General features: G+C 41.0%; 1 protein-coding gene across 3 annotated transcripts; it reads left to right on the top strand.

The window, feature by feature from the left end:
- Positions 1 to 20,770, top strand: GPR143 (G protein-coupled receptor 143). Of its 3 annotated transcripts, none has more exons than XM_054189030.1 (11): positions 1 to 24; positions 3,122 to 3,203; positions 4,635 to 4,771; positions 6,709 to 6,938; positions 8,621 to 8,730; positions 11,718 to 11,812; positions 12,698 to 12,790; positions 13,291 to 13,400; positions 14,766 to 14,874; positions 17,437 to 17,554; positions 20,163 to 20,770. In XM_054189030.1, exons 4-11 carry the CDS (start codon positions 6,758 to 6,760, stop codon positions 20,460 to 20,462), a joined length of 1,116 nt encoding a protein of 371 aa, XP_054045005.1. In that variant the 5' UTR covers positions 1 to 24; positions 3,122 to 3,203; positions 4,635 to 4,771; positions 6,709 to 6,757; the 3' UTR covers positions 20,463 to 20,770. The 3 variants fall into 3 exon arrangements, with proteins under 3 accessions (XP_054045005.1, XP_054045004.1, XP_054045002.1); XM_054189029.1 differs by lacking the exon at positions 1 to 24 and adding an exon at positions 754 to 1,233; XM_054189027.1 differs by lacking the exons at positions 1 to 24; positions 3,122 to 3,203; positions 4,635 to 4,771 and having other exon boundaries at positions 6,686 to 6,938.
- The last annotated feature ends 464 nt before the right edge of the window (positions 20,771 to 21,234 follow it).

The following is a 21,234-nucleotide window of genomic DNA, read 5'->3' as shown; positions in this document are numbered from 1 at the left end:
ACCTAAGCATGCAGGCAGCATGAAGTAAGTGTTCTTTATTTTTATTTTTTTGTAGTGCTATAGCAGTTTGCCATAAAGTGTCAACTATAAACAGGAGACTATGGTCCAGCAGTGCCAGACCTGCGATATCACATGAATTTGGTGATATTAGGGGTGATATAAGGCTGGTTTGAACATGCCCAAGAGTCCAGGGGGCAGAAGTTCTTTCTGTGCATGCCACCTCCCCGAAGACTGCTATGCCCATTTATACTAAAGGTCTAGATGTGGTCTCCTCTCTCAAGAGACCAAGGCAGAACAGTTGGCAGTTGGTGGGACGTTTGAGGGAATCCTACCGAGTCATACAAATGAGAAGTGCCAACATTCAGATTAGCTTTTCCTGGCTTGTGCTGATTTTAGAAAGGGTAAAGCTGTGGGAGGTACTGCTTCGTTAGCCTGACTTTTGCGTTAAGCATACTCATGTCGGTTAGCAAGATCCTGACAAAACTGCTTCGGGGGCTGGGGAGGTTGATTGCCCATCTTCTGTGATAACATAGATGCCATTAACCCCAAAGGTTAATTTCTTTTGAAAGTCTGAATTCTGGAGTATTAAGGGTACACAGAGGATTTCTTTCAAAACACTGCATTTTCTGAAGCACTTTTAGGACCAACCAATTTCTTGGAGTCGTGCTCCCGGAAGTTGACTAAGGGGAGTAGCTGAGGTAGCCAAGCTATGATATAAATGTATAGTGTAACTGTATTGCTTTCCTGAAGGGTATATCCAGTAAACTACTTTGGATACTGAGGAGTTAGTCTCGTTACTTTGTCCACCCTGGACTGCAAAGTCCACTTCTGACAGTGAAGTCATGATCTTCAGTCCTGAAAACAGAAAAGTCAAAAGAGTGGATCTGAAGTGCTTCCTGTACTATAATGTTTCTGCTGTTTTACTGCATTTCCTCTTGATTCCATGAGTCAGCTAAGCCACGCTTTTGAGCTTTCTGCTCACTTCAGAAGCTACCAGGCAACAATTTGTGGAGCAGAAGGTTGCAACTTTCCCTCACCCAGTCCCAAGATTCCGCAGGACTGACTGCTGTCCATGCAGCCACTGGAGAGGAAAGAAACCCAGTGATGCTCATGGGATTTCAAAGGGGAGCATTGGCTGGTCTCTGTGGTCTGGACCTGGAGGACTGCACCCTTTGTCAGAATTCCCTTCGATACTTGGTTACAGAGTTCAACAAGACCATTTAACTGGCCATGGTACGCTGACATTTTTAGCAATTTAATTAGCAGAGCCTTGGAGAGTTTTTGCATTGTAAGAAAGAGTTGTGAAATTAGTGCTGTAATATGTTTTGATTTAGTTACGTAGATTGGCCTGGGAATAGAGGTTTTATGAGATAATTTTCTAGTGCTAATGGGCTTTGAAAATATAACATCTGAGTGGTGGGAGGTATAATCTAACAAGATCCCACAGTCTAACAATTGTAACAAGGATATAAGAGTATCCCACTGAATTTCTCCTGGGGGAACCAATTAACGTAACCTCTAAAAGAGAATGCAGTAGTGGGGCCTGGGATACCTTTGGAAGATACTGAGGACAGGATAGACATTCAACATGTTGTAGACCAAACAAAAAGATCCATTACAAACATTAAGATCCAATTTTCAGTATCACTGTGTGTGGAGAGGATAATATTCTTTCTTTTCACAGTCTTTTTCATCAGTCAGTTCCTATGCAAACTGTGTCTCAGGTAGTCTGTGTAGGTTTGGGACAAGATCTCTTTATTACATGTATGCTGAAAGGGAGGTATCCTTTTGTTCTGCGAACTAATATAACGATGACAATGATTAATGGTGGAATTTGTCCAGAAACGTGGCCACAAAATCAGTTTTGGTGCAGGTTCAAAGACTGCAATATTCTCAGCATTGACATAGAGAATCAGGGATTTTGTTCGTTCAATCCCTAAGCAAAAATTGTTTCCTCCAGTTTATGGATGCATTTTTCTACTCAGTTAATTTGTACTTCATCCATATAAATCTTGTTTACTAATTTAAATGTGTAATAGGCACAGTTTCGATAACCAATTTGTGTACGTTTCTTCACAAAAGTCAGGTAGGGTAACATTTCTCTGGAGAAGTTATATAAGAAGTCAATAAAATATGTGTAACACAGTTGCATCAGTTAAATACACACAATTACTGAGTTGTTCAAATGCACGCTCATTTCATGTATTGGTGTTTTCATTCTTAAAGAAAACAAAAAGAACTCAAACATTATTATTTTTATGCAAATGAGATACATTCATTTTCATCCTTTTGCATTAATGTTCACCATCCTTAAATGTGAATTAATAATTTACGACTCTATAATTATATTCAAATCACTGAGGGAAGGAAAGCAATACTTCTGTTTTCCTTCTGTTTCTTTTTAATGGAGTCTGTAGCTGTTATAAGGATGACAGCTGTTACACTCTTAATATCACTATTGTTCCAATATCCCTGCCTAAAGAAAACTTAAAATAGTGTGAATTTCCCCATTCATTTCAGTTATACATTAAGCAAAATGCCAGTTTAAAGTTAGCTTTAAAAACTAGTACTGATAATTATGGGAAGATCATATCTTACGGTTTCTTCCAAAGTAAATCTAATGCGGGAGGTCTGTGTGGATAAAATGAAGAACCATGCTAAGCATATAGGAGATTTGTATGTTAAGGCCTTGAAGAACATATTGCAGGATCTGTTTGGGAGATCATAACTGGTTTTATTGCATCCATTTAGTTTGAAGACAGACACAGCTTTCATCAGTTTGGGAAATGTTATATCAGGTAATGTGTAAAAGACTATGAGATCATGAATCATTGACAAGATATAGTTTTTACATTTGTAAGGTAGCAAAGATCTTCACTGGGAGCTGTAAATTGAGGTAGTGATGCATTGAACTGTACACAAAAACAAAAATAAGTTCTCCTCTGTCACTATATCCATAAATTTCCTTCTCCTTTGTAAACCAGTACTGTAGTCTCAGATTTAATTAAAACAGTGATTAAAGTATCTGTAACTGCACACTCAAACATAAGCTATAGCACACTCCTTAAGAGCAGAAATTCATGCCCGTCATATTTTTGTAAACCTGTTGCTTTCCCCTTAGAAGCAGGCAAGCTGGTGTTTCGTCTTAATGATGAACATGGACTGGACTGAAACATTATGTCCTGGGTCCAAGGAGAGCGTGAGTAAGTATTTCTAAAAGCTGTGTGTATGGAGTACATACCTGTTCTCCTTGCAAGGAACACAGTATTTTTCTCATTCTTGAGCACGCTGTTGCCAATGTACAAAACCAGGACTGGAATTTTCAGTGTTGTGCAATGTCGTACTTACACTGTGAGTTTGACTGATTGGTATTTGCAATTTGCAGGGGATTTTTTTTAATGTTTTTTGTATGCGTGCTAATGGTTGTCTCCAACCTACACCATTTGCTTAATTGAGATCCTGCCTTGGTGCAGAAATGAGACATGCTGTATTTGTGGGTCTGTTCCACACCACTGATGGCAGTGAGAACTGTGTCAATATTTTCAGAGGGAAGGGAGTTAGGACCTGTAGAACAATGTAAGTTTTATTGAATACTAAATAACATTCCTTAACAAGGAAAAATAACTCTTCCTTTACTTTCTTTCATTACTTTTCTGTTTCCTTTGCCTTTGTCCCTAGCTTTTATCCTCTTATTTTCATAATCATGAGAAGCCAAATTAATCTCAGGTATAACACTGCCAAACCAGCTTTGAATTTCTTTGACTGTTCTGACTCTTTATACTTCGAGTCCCACAACTCTGAGCCAGAGACTAGCTAGATCTTACCAGCTGAGATGTTGGGTGGCTCATTAGTTTGGCAGATCCATCTCCCGTTCAGCCTCAGATGTCCACATGTAAAGACGCATCTACTTGTATCATGGCAGGTATCCATTCACTCATGAGTCACTTTGTTTTCTTTTTGTATTAGGTATGCTACAGGTCACTCCTTCTGCAAGTAACTGTGTAATCAAATCCTGAGAGAATGGGAGGGAAGGAACCCAGAAGAAGAGGTTAAAAAGCAATCCTCCACTCTGAGAAGTAAAGCAGTAGAATAGGGTGCACAGCTGGCAAAACTGTGGAGAGAGAAACAGAGAAAGATAAAAAAATGAATCTTCAGATTTTAAGACTACAATTGAGGAATGAAAGTAGTTTCAAATTGGCTGAACAAAAGGGAGGGAAAAGTTAAAATAATGAAATAGTAAATCCCCATGGGCAAACTAGAAGATCACAGTCAAGATCAATGAAAACAAATGATAAGCAGAAAAAGCAAACCACACAAAACATTCCTATTTGTAAGCCAGAACAAATGATCAGGACAACAACTTGAGATGCTTTTCAAATTTTTGAAGGAAGGAAAATGGCTACAGAAATAGTGAGAGGAACAATTTTAGAAACTGATAGTGGAGATGAAAGGCTTCTCTTCAACAGTTTCTGTCTAGTAATCTAAAAGTTTTGCTGTTCTATGTTTACCTTCAAATGAGAGCAAACATCATTTATTTTGATTTATATGTATTTGCATTGTATACGTGGTATATGACGGCTTTATTTTAAATAATAATTTGTCTCTGTGGAATCGTAATTTTTGTTCATTGGTAGCCAGGTAGATTGCAATGCAGTATCTTGACAGAGAAGTGGCAACTCCATGCACCACTGCTCTAGCGGAGGTGGAATGAAGCCTAAGGAGTACCAACCTTGTACTGACAACAGAGCCATGTATTGACGACAGAGCACAGGTATTCTCCTTTACCTAACAAGAGTTTGTATTTCTGCAGCAGGGCAATCTGGTTCGCAACCTTACTGTCCCCAGTATATTTTTTGTATACACGGTAGTAACAAACATAGGACTGTGACATCCAGGTCACTCACCTGTCCTCATCCATGGAGCAGGAAAATCTCTTTATGCTGGAAAGCAGCAAAAACATCCAGCAAAGACATTCAGCTTCAAACTCAGCTGCCTGGATTTCCGAGTCTTTGACGATGTGTATGCCTAAGTTCCCATTATAGTCACTGGAGCCTACTCAGCTCACCATGTACATTTATTTTAGGAAGAGCTGAACAGCTCTCTAGACTGAGTCTAGACTCAAAGCTTAGCTGCTGAAGATCTCAATTAACTATAATGGGAGTTCAGACACCTTGCTGGTGTATGGACATCTGAGTGTAGGAGTCTGAATCTGCAAGCTAATGTCCCACTCTTGGGGTGGTGTAGCCTGGGCAGAGCACGGGGGAGTCCCTTGGGAGCGGGGTGGGTGGACACACGATGTTCTTGGCAGCTCGGGCTGCAGCTGCCACCCAAGCCCTGCTACCATCATCCTGCACCAGGAGGCTGCACGGCCCCCACCAACAGTCAGCAGGCTGGTGAGGTTTGTTCTTGCGCTGGGGTCAAGTGTCTTGCGTAATGAAGAACTCAGCAGGTACCATTTTACTTAGGATTGGCAGCGTTTTTTCTACTGAGGGTAGACATACTGATTGAAGCCTCTGTGTTTTATAGCCCCTGCATGCAAAAACATCTCGCTGTCATTCATCAGGCCTTCATAATTTCTGCTAAAAGAATAAACTGGGCCATTGGAAAAATTAGAAATAAAAGGTTAGGTCATTTTAAGGACTAATTATAAAACCCATGACCGTATTATTTAACATCCAGTTCACTTTAAGTCTTTTAGCAACGCTCCCTCCTGTACTTCCTGAACATGTTCCTACAAACAAGTTTTCTGGAGGAGTGAAGGCTGACTCAGGGAGTTTGAAGCTCAGCTGAGAGGGGAGAGTTACTTTTTGTGTTTATGATTGTGTTTGCTGCTGTGTCTAATAGGACCCCTGACTTAAAAGATACTGTCTAGCTTATAAAGTGAAAACAAATATTACAGGTCAAATTCCTGTCTTCATATTAAACCCTTACCAAATAAAAAAAAAAAAAAGAAGAAAAATATTATTGAGAAATCAAAAGTCCTGGAATTTTCCACATCAAGCTGATCCAACACAGACAGTACAGACTAAGGAGAAGATTTTGTGTTTGCGGTTTAAATAGGATGAGGTTAATATTGTCTTCCTAAACATAATCTCTTTCTATAGCGATAGGATATCATGTTTCTAATTTTAATTACAGGGATGGGTGGGTTGGATCACTACAGTTGAAATTTGGGTTAGGGTGTGGATTTATAGCCCTGCTCCTCCCTGTAAAGGCTGGGACTGCTTGTGTCTGAACCCATCTTTTCAATTAATTTGCAGTAATTAAAGGGTGCTGTGTGGGATGGGGCTAAAGAGAAACACAATTAAAATGTAAAGCTTCTCCTTTGGTATCTGCATCCTTATTTATTTTAAACCATCTTCAGTGCTCTGATGAGTTTAAGTCTTCCTGTATCACATACTGTGCAAGCAGAAATATGTGAGTGAACTGTTGCCAATGGCTCTGAGCAAGCATGGGGCATGTTTCAGATTACACTGTGTTTTCTTGTTCGGATCTGATCTCCTCGCTAGGCGAGGCTGAGAAAGGCAGCTCTAGGGGATTTACTTCCAGCAGCAGCAGCAGCACATGATCCATCAATCGCGTGATTCTCACCACCGAGGACTAATGGGGAGGGTGAAGAAAAAGCAAACGCTGGCTTGGGGAAACAGCAGCAGTTTCTTCTGCTCGCGGGGCCTCTCCGTCAGCTGGACGCTTCATGGCTTCTCCCAGGTTAGAAACCTACTGCTGCCCGAACCGGGATGCAGCTACACAGCTAGTGATGAGCTTCCAGCCTGACGTCTTCTGCGGAGTTTGCATTGGCAGCGCCTCCGTCAGTCTGCTACTGACCATCCTGCAGCTCCTGCCGAAGAAGGGACAGAGCCCACGGAAGATGCCAAAAGCCTCCTCCTCTTCCACCATCCTTCTCCTTATCTCTGTTTGTGACATCCTTGGTGGCTTAGGTAAGCACCAGCTTGATGTCCCTCACCCTTGCTCTTGTTGCTCTGAGGTACCATAGCCAAATGGAGCTGGTGAGTGGACAGCAGAGATTTCTGAGGGAATCATGCTGTATGTATTCATGGGAAAATTTGGGCTAAGTGGGACCAGAAAATGATGGTCCTTTGGTCTTTTTTAATAGTTATATTTTAGAAGTAAAAGCTCTTGACAAATCTACACCAAAATCTCTGCTTTAAAACAAATTAAAATCCGGAACAGTGGCTGGTTCTCAGAGGAAGGCATAAAAGTGGAGGTCAGGCAGCATATTTAAAACTAAAGCTGCCATCAAACACTTAGCTGATCCTTAAGACTACATTTGAAAAACACTTCCTGCATATCTTTAAATCCCCTCAGACCAAGTTTGCCATCATGTTCGTGTGCCAGACACTTCTCTCAGCACATCATGTCCACTGCAAATGAATTTGAATTGCAGCTGTACACACATCATGCTGGACGCAGGCTTTTGAAATGTGAGCAAAGCTTCCTTATCACGGACAACCTGCTGCCCAGCCCCTGGCTGATGGGCTGGAGGAATAAAACAACAGAGAATAAAAACAAAGCTCATGAGTCAAAATGAAACTAATGTATCTAAATCTGTCCCATGAGTCTATGGCATTTACTGCCAAATTAGGTATAAATTACCATGACACATGCCATGAAAATGCAGGATGAGGGTTTTTTCTACAATACCATTTTTTCCCTCACATTAGATAACAGAAGTAGTGCCAGTTTGTAAGTCTCTCTCGCTGCCTGGAGAGCGAGTGGGATTTCAGGTCTTTTCCCCTTTCATACCTAGCCAGGTTTTCTCTCACGGTGTGTAATAAGCACCAAGATTAAAACAAATTATAGAGGAGGAAATAAAAAAGGAGAGAGATGGAAAAAAACTGTGTGCATTCACCCTGGAAAAGGTCCTTTCAGACAAATGAGGCCAGCAGTAGATAAAGTTATTTTTCTCCCTTTCTCTTTCACTGGCAAACTCAAACTATTTATCCATCATTGTCTTGGAATTAGACTCACTTTGGTGTGTGGGAAACTATTCTTTCTTGGTGGGAAACCTGGTGGTTTTTTTCTGCTATATGTTGGTGCTTTAATGCCTATTTCAAGCAAACCCGGCAAATCTCACTAACAAACTTTAAGTTCATTTAAGAAAATGGGTATTTTTCTCACCTAATTCCAAAGCCGTGCTTTGTTCAGTCCTGTGACAGAGAGGAAAAGAGCTACTTGTAAAAATGAAGACCGCAAAAAGTGGGAAATAATTTTTTTCTGCAATGAGGGATTATAGAGAAATGAACATTAGTATATGAATATATGTGCATAAAATTGTAAATAGTTACTGTTTTATGTCAATCTGTTAAACACTACCCAATTTATTTTAGGGAAGTGCGTGACAATTCTGTAAGTGAGATTTTAATCTACATAACATTTTAAGTCCCAGCAGCTTCAGACTCTTGGGGCTTCTTTCCCTGGGCGATTATATTGATGTTTAAATAGCGCAGTTGTTCCTCCTCTGCTCCTCTGCAGCCGTAGCCTTCCCGCGGACGCAGAAAATCTGGGCTGCGATGTGAACTATGTGGCCGGGGAGAAGCATGTGACTCGAATCACGCCAGCAGGTTCAAAGCATTAATGCATTATTATTTTTTTTCTTTAGGTATGATCTTCAGGTCAAGCGTATGGTTAGGCTTCCCAGGCTTCATAGCTAACATCTCTGTGGTGAATGGGACTGACATGTGGCCATCTGCTTTCTGCGTGGGGAGCGCGGTAGGTACAGAGATGGTCTCCCCTTCCTCCCGCTCCTGGTTGACAGTCCCTCAACGTGGGGAGTATGAAAGGCAAACCGCTGTGTCCGGAAGGAAATTCGGCTGTGAGTCAGAGCCTGGATATTATGGTTTCAGCCTCTGCCGCACCCCTGCAAGTGCGTTCATGCCTCCTGCTGAGACCCCGTCTCAGAGCAGGCAGGGTGCTCGATGCCACTCGGCGTGTGGGAGGGCGCAGGGCAGCATGGGTCAGACTGGTCCCACACTTTTTTGTAGCACTTGCTCCTTGCAGGAGTGCTGGGGTAGTGGAGGGCAAGACATTTGCCGAAGTCAGGGGTACAGAGGTATAAGGGTACTACAGACATTCCCGAACCAGCATTGAAACCAGCAGCTTGGTTTGCATTGGCATCGCTGATCCCGCGCACCCACAGCACAGGGGGATCTGCCCACCTTCTCCAGTGGAAATTACAGCCTGGGTAGTGACATATTGTGGGGACTGACCGAAACCAGCAACTCAGGTAGCTTAAATTAGTTTTTGTGGTGTGAGAGTGTTTGTTTTAGACACACAGGAACTGCAGGATAAATATACCCAAAGACGCAAAGCTGCTGCAGAAGTTCTATCCCCGCCATGCAGGATTACAGCTCAGATCGCTGTTTATATGGGCATTCAGAAATGACCGCATCTGGCCTTGTCTAATTAAGTATCTTCTGGATTAAAACACATAGAATAAAAAAATGTAAATGCCTTACAAAAGTCCAGAATGAAACTTGGTTTCAAATATTCCAATCACAGTACTGGGTTTACTGTACAAGAAAAAGACATGTTTTTACCAAAACATGGAGAATGGCAAATAGGACAAATTACCACTTTACTCAAATTCAGTTGGAATGTAGGGTGTCCAATGAATTAATGTGTGAGCATTATTAGCTTTGCATTCAAAGTTTACAACATAGAAGAGGATATGCTGCACATAAACAGAATTATTCAACTCCGGCAGTTTTTAAATAAAACAATTTGTGCCAAAATGCAATTCACTGTACCTTATATGCCTACATAATGACAATTTCAGTCATGGTAGTTGTGTCCTAGAAGCAAATATCAGTTGTTTGCATCTATCGATTCTCAATCCCATCATACATGTTTAAGCTTTGCTTATTAGATGCAAATGTTGATTTTTTTTCTTTGAGGAAGGGGAAACCGGCAACATCAATATCTTGTAGCAAGAACGTCCTATTCAAAAAACCATGTTTCCCTTTGTCTTAAATTTCGCTTATTGGCCCTTGACACAAAAAATAATATTTTTAAACAGTGACAAAGATACTGTATGCAGATTGTTTGTTTTTCATCTGGATCTCAGGTTAGATGGGGAGCAGCATAGCGGTCTACCACTATTTTTATTTTCTCTCTCCTGGGCTCCAGCAAAGTGCTGTAGTTTGAGTCACTTGCCAAATTTAGATTTAATTATATTGGAATGAAAAATAATCCTCCTTCCACTCACTTCCCCCAATATATTCTCATGTGAGTTAATAAAATGTTTCTGGTTCTATTTTATTTTTCTTTTAGTAGTATTGTTTGATTTCACTTATCCACAAGCCAATACAAACTCCAAATAGTGAGGCCTTTAGGCAAGTCCTTTGAATAACACCCTGTGGTTTGCAGAGGGGTACCCTCTCAGGCTCTGTAGCAAAATGTGTCATTTTGCAAAAAAGTGAGGTAGCATATGAAGATTTTGGGTTTAGGTGCATCTGATTTATATCATTTTTGGAGACAGTCTTGTCTATGTTGGATTTTCTGGTGGAAAGACCCCACAGTTTATTTTTGTATGTATGTGTGTGTATAGTAAATAGTGCATTTTTTAACTGTAAATATATAAAAGTATAGATGAAGTTACATGCTAAGCGCTGTGGATAAAGTGCAATACAAGGAAGCCTGGAATTTTATTTTCTGACTCCTGTGCACTAGCAAAACGTTAGTGCACTCCTGTTCACTAGCAGAAAACGTGCACTAGCAATGTGTTTGAATTAAATACTGAATAAGTCATGTCGCATGACTAGAAGCAGGCTCTACACCCACTGTGGAAGGAAATATTTCCCAGCTTGATTTACCTTTTGGAAGAAGGAATAGTAGATCTCTATTCACTGACGTTTGGCTCAGTAACAAGTATGTTGGTTTCCAGCTGTAAAAGGATGCTACTATGGAGCTGTGACAAAAGATATTCAAATAAGAACTGAAAGAAGGCTCAGAGGGAAGGTAATATGAATATTAAAATAGTTCCAGACTATTACAAAGAGCCAGCTCCTGTGTGGGAGAAATTTGGAGTTTATAAACAGCGGCAAAGAAAAGTCACTTATCTTATATAGGCTCATGGGAAAAATGCATAGGGCCAGCTCACAAATGCTGTGGAATTTAACTTGACTTGAACCTGTTTCCTTTGGATTTTTATTGAAGAAATCAGACAGGGAGTTCAGTACAGATAATGTTTCCAGAGGGTGAGTGATACTTTTGTTAATGAACTTTTTTTTCTTAATAACCGTTCCCTGAATCGGGTTCTTGTGCATGGAGAAAAGGCCCGTCACATGCCGAACCCACGATGCATAGGCACACTGTGGTGATGACTGACTTCAGTTATATTTTCATGCCTCATCTACTGAGAAACTACTAAAATTTTAACCTAAAATTAAAACATCCTTGCTATAAATTTCTTCGGGTTTCACTCATGACATTGAGGGTTAGGACTGGAGAGGTAAATAACAGGTTTTCCAAACAACAGAATAAACTGTGAAAGCAAATGCTGCTCAGTTTACCTATGACTTGACCCATTGGCTACAGCAATGCTGTTCCTGTGATTTTGAGTAAGATTTCATACTTCATGATCTCAGCTGGAAAATACACGCATTTAAAGAACAAATCGCCTAAAGGTTTGAGTCCCTCCCCAGTCCCCAGTGGTACTTGAGAAGCAGCTGTGACATTTGGCATTTTTTTCCCCACAGATGTGGATCCAGCTATTGTATAGTGCTGGCTTCTGGTGGTTGTTTTGCTACGCCGTTGATTCTTACTTGGTGGTAAGAAGATCAGCCGGACTGAGGTACCGGAGTTAAAGCTCTGAATTTGTTATTTTTCCTTCCAACACTGTGTGTCCATGCTTGTCTGCAGCTATCTAAGTGTGTAAGTGAAGCTTGTACAAACATCTGATGTTTATGCAGTTACCAGGTAATGATATGGATGAGTGGTGTGCTAGGTGCTTAAATTGCCAGGGCACTATAAGATATTGGTTTGTTTACATCCAAATGGAATTTAAATGTAAGTGAATTCATTTAACCTTTGGAAAAATAGGGAGCAGATTGGGGTCTGTAAACTTTATTGCAGTGAAATACTATTTTTGTGCCTACTCTGTACCTGAAATTGATTCTTGCAGCAAAAAAAGTGTTATCCTGAAAATAATACCCTTCATCCCTGTTAACCAAAAAAAAAAAAAAAAAATCTTGTATTTTGGCCTGATTCTAAGATCAGAGTAAAGAATGAAAGACTTTTGACAGACAGATCTGAACCTCCCTAAGATGGGAGCAGTATGCGACGCTAAAGATAACCATAATTCTCTGCAAATTACAGAAGGTGGTTTATTTGACTGTTCAGCTCCATTCATATTCCCTAATTTGTTCTCTGCAGGAGAAATGAAGGATGCAGGGCTTTCTTCTGGAGATTTGGGCATAAGGGAAAAGCTTTCCACCCTACAGGTTGCAGGACACAGGACTTCTGTGTGCAAGCCTGAACGAATACTTTGGCTCATCGTTTTTCTGAAGGGCTCCCCTGCCCCACCTGCTTTCCTTAGTTTAATGTACTGCCATTGTTGTTCTGCACCATTTCATATCTGTAAAGCTCTTTTTCAGTGGAGATCCTATTTTTAAGTTGCACTGTGGAAAGTGTAAGGTTTAGTATTTTTAATTACACCTGTCCTCTTTGGTGCCTGCAGTACGATTGTGCTGTACCACATGATGACGTGGGGCCTCGCGGTGATGCTCTGCGTGGAGGGAATTGCACTGCTTTACTACCCTTCTCTCTCCAGGTAAGCAGGGCTCTGGGAACAGCCTGCAAAATCATGGAGCCATCTGGTCATTTGAATGTCCTTTGGTCAGCTTTAGAGACAGATGTCCAAATGTTGGGCTTTTTGATCCTTGACAAGTCTGTCCCACTGAGTCAGTGAATATTCCAGAAATACCTGCCTGGGTTTCATGGGGCCCTGAAGAAATATGCCCAGCAATACAGGCACTTGGGCATGCTGTAGCACTGATACAGCTTCTGCTGTGAACCACTGTTCTCCCACTCCTGGTTTTAGCATTGTAATTGTTCCTTTGAATTTGAGAAAAATGCACAGACACAGTGCATGTTGATAATCAACTTTGTGTCCCATGTGAACTGGTAGTGAAGGTCTGTGAATTAAAAGTTTATCATCAGTTTGCATCATTTGTTTTATTTTTTTATGTTAAAGGTGATATACATAGAATAGCCAGAACTGTCCGATATGGAAAAAAAAAATTGCATAAGCTATTAATGATTTCTTCTCAGCTGTGAAAATGGCTTGGAGCATGCAATCCCACATTACATCACAACCTATGCCCCGCTCCTGCTAGTGCTGGTGGTCAACCCCATCCTGTTTAGGAGGACCGTATCAGCAGGTACGTTCCTAAAGGCCAGTGTGAATCAGTATGTGTTATTTAGCAATGTAACAATACTGTAAATAGTCATGCCTGGTTATTCAGTGATGTGGGATAGCTCCTCATTAAATCATAAAGATACAGCAAAGGGTGGGAGGGAGTTCCCTATTGAAATGAAGATACCATCTTGATGGGAAATTTGCCCTAGAGACACACTCTGATGATGTGCTCAAGCTATGCTGTTATAAAACTCTGATGCAGATTGGCAAAGGTGTTTCTATGTTACTAAATTACCCTCGATTTAAAGTATTTGAGGCAGTGTATAATGGATGCTTAAATCCACTGTAGTATTGGTACCAACCTGGACTTTGGAATGTAATTTATTCTGGTTTAAAGATAATGTTGGTGAGATCTGATAGTTTATCTAACTTCTTGGCAGCCCTGGAGCTAAAGAAATAATAAAATATGATCAGAATTTTGTCACTCATGATTCTGAGATTATGAAACAAATGGGAATCATACACAACTCAGATGGGATCTTGAAGTTCCCATTTAATTTATTATCCAGTGCTTTGAAGAAATGAAACTGAAAAAAGCCACAGTTTCAATGCATACTTTGCATGTAATGTGATCAGTCCTAGATGTTTGCAGCACCTGAATTCATACTTATATTCTACACATTGAATATATAAAAACAGCAACAGAGGACCTTGTATTCTCAGTTCAGGCTTCATCTCATCTATCCTGTGTCCCTCAGTAATACTCATTTTCAAAGGAACAGTTGTTCCTTTAAAAAATTGTTCCTATAAAAAGTCACTCTTTTTATTGGAAAATACACACTGAGTATATTTGTGTTTGTGCACATGTATATTCCATGTGATGTCTGAACAGCATGTGGCATAACTCTCTATTCTTGCTGACATTACACCTTCAAGTTTTAGAGGTGTAGCCAATGCTGTATCAATTGCACAATGAAATATAATGTGCATAATGGGATAGAACGTATTCTATTTTAGTCTAGACATCACATAATAAATATATCATTATATCACACATTAGATTGAAGTTTTAAGCACTACCTTTTTGTTATAAAAGAGAAGTGTGTTGACCACACTATTTTCTATTTTCAGTGGGATCGAGAGAAGCAAAAATAGCTAGTGTGATATCACCCATGTTAGGAATCCATAATGGATGTACTTCTTTTCCTTTAGTATTAGGCTATATGTGAGATTCCTTGATGATGGTCCTCCCAGCTTCTGAATTGCTGCTGGAGACAAATCCATCTGTTCCTTTGTTCTCTCTTTAGAGACATCCATCTTCTGCATCCTTGTGCCTATCGCTAACAAGATACACGTATGTTAATGAACATAATTGTATACTTTCCAGTTGCCTCCTTACTGAAAGGGAGACAAGGGATTTACACAGAGAATGAGAGACGTCTAGGGACAGAGATCCAGATCCGCTTCTTCAAAATTATGCTGGTATTCGTTATTTGGTAAGAGGTGCATTATTTTGTTTTAAATTGCCTTTTTTCCCAGCTGGAGATGGTGTGGGACAAGAATAGAGTGTGATGGGTTGCTTTATTTGTTTGTCTTTATGCTTGGAAGGGGAGGTTTCTAAGGAAGAATTAGTTCTGAAGTAGTTCATAAAGTGGCTGAATCACTCATGTAGTATCACAAGGCTGCAAGGAAATGATAAAAATGTTTAACCAACAGGAAAACAGTAACCCCAAGAAACAATAGCAGAAAAAGCCCTGAACAACGTTGGGCATAAACTAAAGCAGTCTGGAGCAGCAGCTCCCCAGCACTGTGGGGTGATAGATGGCATTCTGTACCCAAGATTTCTCAGAGCCTCTTGTCACCAAACACATCACTGAAAAACTACAATAAATATGTTTCTAAGATGGGCTTCGTGGCTCTGACTATGATTTTATATGATTATTGCCACCTCTGTGGTTTGCAGATCCCAAGCGTGTGAAAAAAGCATGGATATCAACCGAAATACAGGGTTATATGCCAGAAAAAAACATCTCCATGTGACTGTGTGTGAAATTTCTAACAATTTAATCTTTTTCTTAATATTCCATCTTCCTCCATGCAAATAGTACTTTAGGAAGGGACAGGAAAGAGATAGGGAGGAGAGGAGGACGGGAACAAGGGAAATGGGGAAGGAGGGAGGGTACACATCACATCTCATCCCCAAATCCCTGCACCTCTGCTCCAGGAGCACCATCCAGTGTGAAAGATTCTGGAGTGGTACTGGATGCACACAGCAAAACTGAGCTGAAATAGGGCCTACTTTTGAAGGAAACGGTTTTTACTGTAATCTCTCAATTATCCCACAGCAATAAGGCACCAGAAAGAGTGGTGATCCACTCTACAAGAGTCTGTGCAATGACCTAGTAAGGAGAAGTCACTGCTATGAAGTGTTTACTACCTTCGTGGGTAACACAAACAACAGGGGAGGAAGGAAACGACCCTGGAGTAGTGAAATGACTTGGCCAAACTTGACAGTCTCTACTTAACTTTTTTATACACAGGTACATTAATGCACGTTACATTGCGTTAAAAGGCTGAACAGGGAGAAAGACTGCCTTTTTATCTTCTCCTGCCTGCTGTATGCTGGAGTGCTCTGAAGGGAAATGGTTATCTTTTCTTGGGGAACGACAGAGTCCGCTTGGCTCAGGAGACAGGTTTCTAGTGTGAAGGGTGAGGTAGCCAGCAGGAGAGGGAGTGTGAGACAGCAGCGAAGGATCGTGCAGCATGGCTTCCTGGAAACTGTTGAAAATAACAAGGAGCAGAGATTTAGCCAGGCTTCCAGGGCTGTGGAAAGAGCGAGCCCAGAGGCATTGCAGCGGTGTGTTGAAACCTAAGGAATGGTGGCCAGCTTGCTGGTCTGGGAGCAAGCATGAAAGAAAGGACCAGTTCCCCAAGGACACAGTGGGGACATTTGTTTATTTCCATTCTGTCTCATTCTGGGTTTTCCTACTAAAAAATATAATCTCAGCTCTAGTTTTGGATTTTGTTCTCCTAATAAAACAGAAGATTTAGAGTGTAAAAACTCTCTCAAAGGTTACTGTAGGGAAAGACTGAGGCAGGCCCATCTCAGAAGCTTAGGGCTTCCATCCCAGAAGTCAAATATGAGGTGAGTTAGTCAAAGACAGCAGGCGGGGGCAACATGGGGTAGAAGAGATGCCTGCAGATTTGGGAGGGGAGAGCAAGAGGATTTACACTGTGATAAAAATATAATTGCAGGAAGGACATGTATAAACTCCTTTAGGAAGTATGACATGGATGCTGATGGTTTCCTTTCTGAAGCTGCAGTAGGACTATAAAGAAATGCTGGTCTGACTGTTTAGAAGTCATAAGAAGTTACAGCCATTTACTATAAGCTTTATTTAGTGTAGAATATTCTCAGTTTCTTTCACAGAAAGAGATTTGATTATGCTTATCCTTTTGAAGACAGAAATTACCTTTATTCCAAAAAATTGATGGCATTTTCAAGGATTTTAAAGTACAAATTTGGTTTTGTTTTGTAGTTTTTTAAAGTACATTTTGAAAGCCTGCTGTAATCTAAGCCTGAAATTCTAACACCAGCTAGAGTTTCTGCAGCCTTTTACAACACCCAAGCATATATTAGGTTTCCTTATCTGTGAGCACTACCATGTTAAGACACAAGCAAAAGAATTCAGCATGCATGATGTTCCCATTATGGATCACAGTTGTTTATTGATTTTTGTCCTGCAATTTACTGTTCTATAGCAAGCTCAAATGATCAGATTTTTGCGCTTTTTTTGTTGTTTGTGGTTTTTTTTTGTTGTTGTTATTTTGTTGTTATATTGATTTCTTTGTCTAGGCCTGGGCTAGCAGGTTAAGTGTCTGGTGTTTGATCTCAGAGACCTACTGGTCCCTTCAGATTGAGACAACATTAAAAAAAAATCTCACTCTCCACATTAGTGATCCTAATCTCTATAATTTGAAAGTAAAGCATATCTTATGTATACATGCACATATACATAACTGTCTTGTTGTCTCCCTCTTCTTTATTCCTGCAATAGCTGGTCATCCAATATCATCAATGAGAGCCTTTTGTTCTACCTCGAAATGCAGCCAGATATCAATGAAATGCCCCTGAAGAACATTAGAAGTGCTGCACTGATTACATGGATTATAATGGTAGGTCAGCTGTGACATTTCTTAGTCTTAGAAATCACTTTTATAAGACTGGTAGAGCAGCACCAGCGTAGTGAGTCATTTTTGGTTTTGGGGGATATAAACACTCAGAAAATCAAGGAAGAAAAGCAGAAAGTAAGAGAGAGGAAGGAGCGGACACTGGGAGTGCTTTTCACATATAAACTTTGCCAAAAATGTATCAAAGGCCAACTTTTTTTTCCCATTTACAGGAGTAAGTGAGTGATTGCTACCCATTTTAAGGTCCAGAACAGACCACTACAGTGATTTCTAGTCTAGCCTGGCTAATCTCTGCCATAATGCAAGCTACAAAGTTTTAGCTCATTATTCCTGAAGGGTTAGACGATAAAATGGGCATTTTCTGGTAATTTCTGGTAATTCTTTATTATAAAGAATAATTGCATCTTATATCATGACATTTGGATAATTATTTGAGGACAAATACATAAAAAATCTTGAAAACAACACACCAAAAAGTAGCTGTAAGGTGCTAGCCTCTTACTGTACCCTACCCTCTTTTCTCCTATAGGAATATTTGACAAGGGATTTTTCACAGAATCACAGAATGGTTTAGGTTGGAAGGGACCTTAAAGATCACCTAGTTCCAACCCCCCTGCCATGGGCAGGGACACCTCCCACTAGACCAGGCTGCTCAAAGCCCCATCCAGCCTGGCCTTGAACTCTTCCAGGGATGGGGCATTGACAACTTCCCTGGGCAACCTGTTCCAGTGCCTCACCACCCTCACAGTAAAGAATTTCTTCCTGATATCCAATCTAAATCCACCCTCTTTCAGTTTGAGGCCGTTACCCCTTGTCCTATCATAACATTCCCTGATAAAGAGCCCCTCCCCATCCTTCCTGTAGGCCCCCTTTAGGTACTGGAAGGCTGCTATAACGTCTCCTCGGAGCCTTCTCTTCTCCAGGCTGAACAACCCCAACTCTCTCAGCCTGTCCTCATAGCATAGGTGCTCCAGCCCTCTGATCATCTTCGTGGCCCTCTGCTGGACCTGTTCCAACAGGTCTGTGTTCTTCTTGTGCTGAGGACTCCAGAGCTGGCCACAGTACTCCAGGTGGGGTCTCACCAGAACAGAGTAGAGGGGCAGAATCACCTCCCTCGACCTGCTGGCCACGGTTCTTTTGATGCAGCCCAGGATGCGGTTGGCTTTCTGGGCTGCAAGTGCACATTGCCTGCTCATGTTGAGCTTCTTGTCCACCAGCACCCCCAAGTCCTTCTCCTCAGGGCTGCTCTCAAGCCATTCTCCACCCAACCTGTATTTGTGCCTGGGATTGCCATGACCCAGGTGCAGGACCTTGCACTTGGCCTGGCTGAACTTCATGAGGTTCTCATGGGCCCACCTCTCAAGCCTGTCAAGGTCCCTCTGGATGGCATCCCTTCCCTCCAGCGTGTTGACTGTGCCACACAGCTTGGTGTTGTCGGCAAACTTGCTGAGGGTGCAGTCAATCCCACTGTCCATGTCACTGACAAAGACAGCACTGGTCCCAGTACTCACCCCTGAGGAACGCCACTTGTCACCGGTTTCCATGTGGACATTGAGCCATTGACTGCAACCCTTTGAGTGTGGCCGTCTAGCCAGTTCCTTATCCACCAAGTGGTCCATCCATCAAATCCATGCTTTTCCAGTTTAGATACCAGGATGTCGTGCAGGACAGTGTCAAACGCTTTGCATAAGTCCAGGTAGACGACGTCGGTTCAGAGGTGATATTGCAGGTTCCTTTTCCAAGAGAGTTTATTCTGGAGCTGTTAAATACCTGCAAGGCCTAAGCATGCTTTTTGTAGTTAAGCCCTTGAACGGTTTCGTATTGAAGGGTTAAGCAACGCAACTGATTTGATACAGCCTCCTTCTCTGACAAGGAGTGAACACATTCATGTGACAGGGACCTTGCTCTTGCTCACCTGGAGAGCAAGAGATCAGGTCTAGGAACTGAGCTACTTTTTAATTTGACCTTAAAAATAATTGCTCTTTTGTCATGAGGAAAATGGAAACCGCTAAAGCCATTTACTTGCCAAGCATCCCGCAGCACTGGGAACAGAGACAATATTTTTTTAAAAATCACTCGGGATTTCCTTTTTCAGTGTCCCTCCCCATTTTTCCATCCCACTTTGATGGACATTTTCACTGGCTCAGGAATATGCAGCAACTCCAGACAGATCAATTCCTGCTATTTTTAAAAACTTAACTGTGTGTGCTAGTGTCTACTCTCATATATTTGACTTGGCGTCTAGCGAAAAATATAATATTTGCTTTTGTGAATAAAACAGTCCAGAGCTTGTGGGAAAAGTTAAAAACACACCAAGGGAATGACCAGCTAAAATCCATGCTGGAAAACCATTTGGGGCTTACTGTTCACTGGGATGGCCTCAGCATATTGGAACAACAGGTCATGGTATTTCACTCCAATCTGTTTGTGTCTGCAATGAGAACAACGTACACTTCAATTTGCATGCATATCACATCTTTTAAAGACAGCAGTTTTTCAGTGAAAAGGAAGTTGTTAATGCATGCAAAACCTTTAACTGGAGTTCAACGTGAAGCCTTGCTGGTGTAACTCCTGTTGCACTTCTCTTTCCTAGGGTGTCCTTAATCCAATGCAAGGCTTCCTTTTCACATTAGCTTTCTATGGCTGGACAGGATGGAGAGTGGACTTCAAATGGAGAAAAAGAGAAATACCCTGGGAATCAATGTCCTCATCAACTGTGGGTGAAAATGCCTATCCCTCACCAGTGAACTACCAAAGTAACATCCATGATTCAAAGAAGATATCAGCAACTGACAGCCAGCAGACCGATGAAGCTATAAGCATGTTGTCTGAAGGTAACACTAGCGGTGATGACAGATTAACCAGGAGCTCTCCCATCTACCAGGGCTGGTAGTTTATAGGCACAGAGCTGGATCCCACTTCTCACATTCTCAGGACTCATAAAACCACATCACCATGTGAACTGTTGCGTACTCTGCAATTAGGTTTATGCCCAATGGCTTAATGGCATTTCCTATAACATGTGTGTGTGTGAGAGAGTGGGCATGTGAGACAGAGAAAAATTATGGTTTATGTCTTCATTCACCTTATAGGAGATGTGTTAAAAGGTATAAAAGCCTGATCCTTTTTCAGCAGGATTATATCTCTGCAAAGATCTATGTTACTTATGATTAATTTTCATCCATTTTGTTTTAATTTGTCTTGTAACCTCCATATGGTAGAAGAGTCTTTTCTTTAAATAAATGGACTATTACTATGTTGGGTTTTTAAATGTGTTGCCTGGCTCAACATAAAATTCCTTACCCAGAATTACAGCTCTAGGATTTCTGAGACACGATATCCAGCCTTGACACTCTGGTAAAACATTAGTGACAGCAACGTTTGACATAAGCACAAATATTTCCTGTTTGTGTAGAGTCTCACTGACATAGTCTTCTTTTAGTGTGTTTATGTGAATTTTCAGTTGGGTTTTATCTAGGGAGCTGAAAGGCTTTTTTGGAAAAAAAAAAAAAAGAAATCAAGCCCAGCCTAGGCTCCATAAACGCTTCAGAATAATGATTCCAGTTCACTCCTGGTTCAAGCAAAAATAACTTTTCAAACTATTCTTTAGTATGGATTCAGTTTGATCCTTATATGTACTTGTCTAACAGGATTATGACTATTAG

Source organism: Rissa tridactyla, chromosome 1, assembly GCF_028500815.1.
Source record: "Rissa tridactyla isolate bRisTri1 chromosome 1, bRisTri1.patW.cur.20221130, whole genome shotgun sequence".
NCBI lineage: Eukaryota > Metazoa > Chordata > Aves > Charadriiformes > Laridae > Rissa > Rissa tridactyla.
This window is presented reverse-complemented; position numbering and strand designations above follow the sequence as displayed.